Genomic DNA, 8,745 nt, shown 5'->3' with positions numbered 1-8,745 from the left:
CTAACTTAAGTACTTAAGAATGGACAATGAGCTGGAGGGCGTGTGCTAATGAGCCATCACAAAACAGAATTTAAGCTAGATACACAAGATTTTGCAATCAATAGTACTATTGTTTGGTGTATATAATTGCAGATAAATTATGATAAATGCAATTCATCCAGGAAATGTTTAATTTCTAAAATCCTGACATTTTGAAAAGAGAATCGACTACTCTTGTTTAATCAAGAGGGAGCATTTAACTGATTAAAAGGCGTTAGCAGGACATTGATGTAAAGTGACTATGATATCTGGCAATTTTTCATATTACAAAAAATTGAAACGGAGCAATAGAATGTGAATTTTAGAGCACATTTTAAGTGGTTTAGAGTTATATTAAAATGTTCTATTCCTATATTATTGGAACAGAGCAGTTGTGAATTAAGCTTCACAATTATCTCCAAACCAAACATATATGAATTTTATCTTCTGAATATATATGAGAAATACAGGGAAAAAACACATGAAGAATGATAATGAATAAACATGTTCCAGTTGTATAGATTTTTTTTCAAAATCCCGCTAAACCATTTTTATACATATTCAATATCCAGAGTATATAATTGTATGAAAACACTTTGAAAAACACAAAAATAAACAAAAAAACCTGAAGTCTGTATACAACTTTATACTTCCTAATATCCATAATAAAATATGCTAAAAAGGAATAATACAGTAAAAAGAAAGAATTATAAGAAAGAAGTAGAAGTCAGTTATTTCAATCCTGGTCTTTATAGATATTCCCACCATGATCACATTCAGAATCTTCCATTTAAATAATTAAATATTTAAATATCTTTTATTTAAAATCTTTTATTGGGATACAATATTAATGCTAGCTAATGAATTAAGAACGAGCTGATAGTTTGGGATAACTTTGGCCCAAAATGATCACTTTGCTGTAAAGTCGTCTTAGGGCTTTGTGAACTTCTTTGTTTCTTAAAGAGTAAATTAGGGGATTCACCAAAGGTGTCATCACTGTATAAAAAATGGAGAAGATTTTATTGAGAGGTCTCAGAGTGGGGGAGTCTGGCAACACATAGACAATGATTAATGTGCCATAATAGAGGCAAACTACCATGAGATGAGAGGAGCAGGTTGAAAAGGCTTTTTGCCTACCAGTGTTTGATTTGATTTTTATGATAGTGCCAATAATGCAGATGTAAGAGATGAGAGTCAATAGAAAAGGGGCAATTGTAAAAATAACAGTCATAAAGAAGGCAATGGGTTCAAGAAAATTTCTATTACTACAGGACAATTTCTCCAATGGAAGGAAATCACAAAAATAATGGTCTATGACATTGGAGCCACAGAAGGGCAGTGGATCCATGAGAGCCACCAGAATGCCATTAAATATCAAACTATTTATCCATGTTCCAGCTATAAGCTGGAAACAAAATTTTATATTCATGACAGAATTATAGAACAAAGGTCTACAAATTGCCACAAAGCGATCATAAGACATTGCAGATAAAAGATAGGTTTCTATGGCTGCACAAATACCAAATAAATGACATTGGGCTAGGCATCCACGTAGAGTGATAGTTCTATCACCAGATAACAAATTGGCCAACAATTTGGGCAAGATGGTGGAGCTATAACAAGCGTCCAGCCAAGACAAATTTGCCAAGAAAAAATACATTGGAGTATGGAGATGCTGATTTGCCACAACTAGCAATAAGATGAGAAGGTTTCCAGTTATTGTTGTCAGATAAATCACCAAAAAGAATCCAAAAAGAAGAATCTGCAGCTCTGGAAAAGTCTCCAAACCCAAAAGAATGAATTCTTGAATGGCTGTCTGGTTTTTCTTTTCTGTATCTAGCATTTCCTTAATTCATGAAATGTCTCATCAGATCTGGAATATATGTTTATTTTTTTTTTAAAAAGACATTGTTAAATCCAAAATCCAAATTTCTGTATGCATCTGTGTAATAAATAAAATAATAAAATCTTATATATATATATATATATATATATATATATATATATATATATATATATATATATATATATATATATATATATATATACATATATACACAAACACACACACACACGCGCGCGCACACACACACACACACACACATATGAGTCATATACACATGAGTACTTACGGGATTGGGCAGCATAGAAGTTGAATGGATAAATAAATAAATAAATAAATGTATCATAAATATAATAAATAAATAAATATGACATAGGACAGTTTTCCCCCAAATGTCATCTCTTTGCTAAACAACCAATTCCCATAACGCTGTCAAATTAATAAATAAGACTCTATTACTATTCTTCTTCTCATCTTTACTAGTACTTACTAATACTAATACTAGTGTGTGTGTGTGTGTGTGTGTGCATGTATATATTTATAGATCTTGGCATATATGGGTTTCTCCCCATATAAGGTTCAGAGAATCTTGGTGACGTTTCACTGAGGTCCCACTTGTCATCTTCAGCCTGGAGATGATGAGTGGGACCTCATTGAAACGTCATCAGGATTCTGTGAACCTTTCCCAGGGAGAAACCAGAATATGCCAAGACCCACATACCCATACCCATGACAATCTATACATATGTTTTTTTTCTTTTGAATCTTTATTTCTGACATTTTCAAACCTTCATTTTCAATTCAATTCATTTTCAATTCATTTTCAATTCAGTAAAAATATGTTACATTTATTTATTTATTTATTAGCTTTGTATGCATACACACATACATTCATACATACATACACATATACAATATATGTATGAATATAATATATATACAGTGGTACCTCTACTTACCAACTTAATTCGTTCCAAGTAGAAAAGTTTGTAAAAAGAGGTAATTTTTCCCATAGGAATCAATGTAAAATTGAATAATGCATGCAAACCAATTAGGAAAATCCAAAACTTTAAGGCTTAAAAAAGAAGTGGCGACTGGAGGAAGCGGCGGGTAAGAGGTTATTTTGGAAGCGAGATCGGGCAGAGAATGTAGCAGCCTGCAAGGGGCATTTTGAAGACACATTGAGTTCATAAAGAAGAGAAGCTGTTTGGAAGGGATCGTTTTGGGGTGGGAGAAAAAAGAAGGCAAGCACACATTGAGCTCATAAAGAAAAGAAATCTGTTTGGAAGAGATCATTTTGGGGTGGGAGAAAAAGGAAGGCAAACACACATTGAGCTCATAAAGTAGAGAAATCTGTTTGGAAGAGACCATTTTGGGGTGGGAGAAAAAGGAAGGCAATCTCTGCTACACCCGATCTCTTGCCTGCTGCTATGTTCTGTGCCCAATCTCTCTTCAAACGATCTCTTTATGAACTCAATGTGTGGTTCACCTTCATACCTGTACCCATGAAAATCTACGAAAATAGATAGATAGATAGATAGATAGATAGATAGATAGATAGATAGATGGATGGATGGATGGATGGATGGATGGATGGATGGATGGATGGATGGATGGATGGATGGATGGAGAGGGAGAGGGAGAGGGAGAGGGAGAGGGAGAGGGAGAGGGAGAGGGAGAGGGAGAGGGAGAGGGAGAGGGAGAGGGAGAGGGAGAGGGAGAGGGAGAGGGAGAGGGAGAGGGAGAGGGAGAGGGAGAGGGAGAGAGAATATTGCGCACATATGCCCGGATGACAAATTCCTTGTGTGCTCAATCACACTTGGCCAATAAAAAATTCTATTCTGTTCTGTTCTGTATTGCATGGAATAGTCCAGCTTTGGAAATATCTGCAAAGGTTTTTCTTTAACAAGTTATATAATATCCCAGAGTTAACTGTGATTCAGAGAAATAGAGATACCTCTTTGCAAAACCTGTCCTTTAGTTGCCTAAAGTGTATCCAAAATTGTTTGGAAAGATGATGCTGGGGCTAAAGTAATATATTACCAAAATGAAGAATTTTTTAAAAATACAGAGTTGAATAAATCACAGTGAATGGACCCACACTAAAATCAAGATTCCCAGCTATAATCATTGTTTTCCCAAAGAGTAATGAGCCCTAATAAATCCACATTACAACTTAGCCCAATTTAAAAAGCTTTCCAATGTCTTTATGCAAAATATCATGGAAGAGGATATTCTCCTCCCAAAATATACATTAATATTGAAGTTGAATTAAAACTTACCTTTTACAAGTAACAGGCTACAGAATTTAGTGCTACTATTTCTCCAAATTATGATAAACTACCATGCTGGATAAATTTGAATATCTCCTTCTATGAGACAGAAATGTTTCTTAAATGCTTTTCATAAATGTTTAAAATAATTAATCTTGGGAGACTTGTTGCTAATTTTTTTTATTTTTTTATACAAATTAATAGTGAATCCCAAAAGATATCGAACATTAACAACTTTCCCTTTAGATTTCTGTGTTGTTTAGAGATTTATAATTTGTTGATCCATTTGAACATTTCCCAACAAATTCATTCTTAGTGCTCATCTGATGAAAATTCATACTTAGATTTTTTTTAAAAGTGATATATGTTATTTATTGATTGGAGGCTGGATGTTTCAGAAGAGGGTGAAAACCATCAAAATGAGCCACCTAGACCATTTTTTAAAAATTGTCATGACAGTTTTGTTTATTTGTTTATTTGTTTATTTGTTTATTTGTTTATTTGTTTATTTGTTTATTTGTTTATTTGTTTATTTGTTTATTTGTTTATTTGTTTATTTGTTTATTTGTTTATTTGTTTATTTGTTTATTTGTTTATTTGTTTATTTGTTTATTTGTTTATTTGTTTATTTGTTTATTTGTTTATTTGTTTATTTGTTTATTTGTTTAATTTTATTTGTATGTCGCCCCTCTCCGTTGTCTGGTTACAGCAGCATCTTGATTTTTCAAGTTCTTTTGCAGACTCTACTGGTTGTAGAATAGAATTGTTTAGTTTCGCATACCTTTCAATTTGAAACACATCTCTATATAATTCTAAGCATGGGTTTCTTCAGCTATCTTTCTCTACTGCTATTAGCCATTTCTTTCTTATTCTTGGTCTTTTGCCCTCTTCTATCCAATAATTTAGTCTTCTATCCTATTCTTTTAATTTTACCATAGGTAAATCACCCAGCAATACCTGAAACAAATACATCATCTTTGGGATTATCATCATTTTTAATGCTCTTATCTTTGCCATTTTCCTTAACCCTTTCTTTTTCCAGCTCTTCATCAGTTTTATCATTTTCATCCAAATCTGTCTATAATTAATCTCCACCATTTTCTCCAAACACCTTAATAGCCATATTCCCAGATCCCAGATATTTCATTTTCTTTAGTCCCAACTTCAGTTCAGACTCTTTCCTAATAAGTATCTGTTCTCTGCAATCAATGTTCAGAAACATAATCTCTGATTTTGCCATATTGACTGATAGCCTTGATTGCTATTTAAAATCTAATACTATGTTCTTTATTCCTTTAATCATTTCTATTGGGGTTTGAGTCAATATGATTGCATCAGCAGCAAATAGATTTAATTTTATTTCTAAATCTCCAATTTTATATCAATTCCATTTTTTATCCTGTCTTATCATATTGGCTAATATCTCTATTGCCATTACAAATAACATTGGGGAGCAACATTAGAAAAGTTGAGAACCATTGCTCTATATTTTCTTCAAACTTTCATACATTAGAGAAAAATGTGTATTTTCCAAACCACAAAGCAGTAGATGCTCCCCCTGTACATTTGGGGCATATTATCCTTAAACTGTTATCCAGATTCATTTCCTTAAATTATTTTTGTGCACAGTGCAACTCTAGCTCTCCAGTGTCACCTTCCCAGAATGTCAAAAACAAGGTCATCTATCTTTCCTCCTATCAGACTTAAAGAGACATTGCTGTGTTAAAACAAAATACTCTTAATCCTACAGGTGAAGAAGGGGAGTATTTTGGTCCTTGCTATCATTTTCCACACAGGTGCATGTTCTGGGTTTTGGGGGAGTTGGGTTTATTGGGTTCAATCGACAAAATGATGATTCATTGGCTGTTTTGGAAATTGACTGACCAGTTTGTCACTGGACCAAGTAAAGATACTGAGGATTCATACTTGCAGCTTCCACACAAGAGATCCACCAAGAAAATTGCAATAGTGTAGCTATGCAAAAAAAATTGAAGACTCACAATCATAAATTAGAGTTTAATGAAGAATTCTTTTTCATTGTATGTCTCTTACAGATATTTTTAAATAAATCCTAACATATAATGGTATCCTAAAAGTACCAAAATTTTGGTTTATTGGTTCATATGATTTTTTTTTAAAATCACTTTTATTTTATACAATTTAGCAACTGTTCTGCTGTGGGCCTCTTTCATCTCCCTGTTCCGTAGGCTATATATCAGAGGATTGAACAAAGGGGTCAGGATTGTATAAAATAGAGACAAAGTTTTATTAATATTTTGCAGTCCATCCGTTTTAGGCAAAATGTAGACAATCATTAAGGTGCTATAGAAAATGGATACCACCATGAGATGTGAGGAGCAAGTTGAGAAAGCCTTTTTCCTGCTATTGACAGATGACATTCTCATTATATTAAAAATAATGTAACTATATGACAACAAGGTTAAGAAGAAAGGAGGCAAAATACATACAACAGATATCAAAATTGTGACAAGTTCAATCAAGCGGGTATCACTGCATGCTAGCTTTAATATTGGATTCAATTCACAAAAGAAATGATTGATTTCACTTGGGCCACAGAATTTTAACTGACACATTAAATATAAAACTATGCCCATAACAAGTAAGCTATTTATCCATGATCCAGCTATAAGCTGGAGGCAAACTCTATTGTTCATTAGTATTGTGTAATACAGTGGTTTACAGATTGCAACGTATCTATCATAGGACATTGCTGCTAGGAGGAAACATTCTGAAGATCCAAAGAGACCAAAAAGATAATGTTGCATTATGCAGCCAGTGACAGAAATTGTTCTCCGCCCACCATACAAGACATTAGTCAGCATCATTGGAAGGATATTAGAACTGTAGCAGATCTCCAGGCAAGAGAGATTACTCAGGAAGAGGTACATGGGGGTGTGAAGACGAGGATCAATAACAACCAGCAAAATAATGATGATATTCCCAGCCATGGTAGCAATGTAGGTTAGTAAGAGGAGGCAGAAGAGTAGAATCTGAAGGTCCCCGAACCCTACAAATCCTACCAAATGGAATTCTGTGATATCTGTTGAGTTTTTTTGTTCCCTTTTCTCCATATTTACTAGCTCATACCTGTAAAGATCATACAACATTCATTTTACATTTTCAAAGTGTTACCCATTTCTTACCATTTTATCTTATAAGCTTGGGACACATTTGTAAAGCAGGTGCCAAGTAATAGATTGTAAGTAAATTAAAGTGATTGTAAGTACGTAATTTTTCAATGAACAATTCCATGAGTATAAATCACAACTATTGTCCAGTTTTGGAAAGCTTGGTAAAAAAAATCATTTGAAGACCAGATGATGATTGTAAATAAATAAGGGAAATATCATCCAGTATTCTTAGGCAATGACTTCTTCAGCTTCAACCAAAACAATACATGAGCACATAACAGATGCAAACTCAAAGTAAACTGCTCAAAACTCAATTGTAAGAAATATGACTTTAGTAACTGGGTAGTTAATGCAAGGAAATCACTACCTGACTCTGTAGTATCATCACCTAACCCCCAAAACTCTACCCCTAGACTATTCACTGTTGACCTCACCTAATTCCTAAGAAGTTAGTAAAGGGCATACATATGTGCACCAACATGCCTTCCATCCCCTGGCTTAATGTTTCTCTCTTAATAGTATCATGTATATAAACATTGCTATATCTTGACAAAATAAATAAACTAACTAAATAAATATTAAATTTCCATATTCTTTGTGGAAGTTCCTACATGCATGCCTACATAATGGGTGATGGTTTTTAAAATAATCATCACAGACAAACAATACATATAATATTTCACTGGTAGAATTTCACTCTTCTTTGCAGATACTTGAAATTTGAGCTTCAATAAGATATCACTAACCAAGTCTCTTCATTTAATTCCAATTTTTATATGTAGTTAAGAACTGCGTGTATATGTTTGAAAGGAGGGGGAAGAGAGGGTGAGAGGGGGGTTGAGAGAGAATGGATGGATGGACATACTGCCAAGTTGGAGCATAATCAACGACCCATTTATTCTGTGAAAGCTTATTATAGTTTTATTATATTCTAAATGAGGGGAGAGGGGAATATCTTACCTTTAAAGGTAGCTTTTTTGTGGAGTGAGAAGATTTGTGGCTTTTTAAATTAATGTAAATAATCTAAATCCTGGCTGCACATTGTTGCTGTCAAACTGCATCAATGCATCATCCTTATTTGGTATTTATTTATAAAGCAGTGTGTAATCTCTACCATACATGGCATTTTGTTTGCCTGAGGGAAGATAATATCTCTCTAAATACCAGTGCCCAGGAGAATTGTAGAATCACCAGAAAATCATGACTTCATTATATGTAGTGCAAGAGCTTAATAAAAGAAATTGTCACCATCCAACCAAACATCTTTGGAAATCCCCTAAAATGTTCTAGATATTTACTACTATATTGTAGAAGTTGTAGTTTCTGCAATCAAGATTAAAGTGGATTACATTTAGTTTAAATCTATTCATAGCCCTGGTGTTATTGTGGTTGAAATTAAAGTAGTTGATAACAGGAAGTTAAGGTAGATGATCTTTTGTACTAAGCTTAGATCGGAGCA

At 33.5% G+C, this 8,745-nt stretch overlaps 2 protein-coding genes across 2 annotated transcripts; both read right to left on the bottom strand.

Annotated features, from left to right (window-relative positions):
- Window positions 1–883: 883 nt before the first annotated feature.
- LOC139153887 (olfactory receptor 5G3-like) lies at window positions 884–1,861 on the bottom strand. Its single transcript, XM_070728309.1, has one exon. It carries the CDS (start codon window positions 1,859–1,861, stop codon window positions 884–886), a length of 978 nt encoding a protein of 325 aa, XP_070584410.1.
- A 4,384-nt stretch (window positions 1,862–6,245) lies between these two features.
- LOC139153886 (olfactory receptor 10C1-like) lies at window positions 6,246–7,226 on the bottom strand. The gene has a single exon (XM_070728308.1). The coding sequence runs from the start codon at window positions 7,224–7,226 to the stop codon at window positions 6,246–6,248; it is 981 nt and encodes a 326-aa protein (XP_070584409.1).
- Between the last annotated feature and the right edge of the window lie 1,519 nt (window positions 7,227–8,745).

Source organism: Erythrolamprus reginae, chromosome Z (assembly GCF_031021105.1).
Source record: "Erythrolamprus reginae isolate rEryReg1 chromosome Z, rEryReg1.hap1, whole genome shotgun sequence".
In the NCBI taxonomy this organism is placed as follows: domain Eukaryota; kingdom Metazoa; phylum Chordata; class Lepidosauria; order Squamata; family Dipsadidae; genus Erythrolamprus; species Erythrolamprus reginae.
The sequence above is the reverse complement of the archived record's forward strand: the minus strand, read 5'-3'. Positions and strand labels throughout refer to the sequence as shown.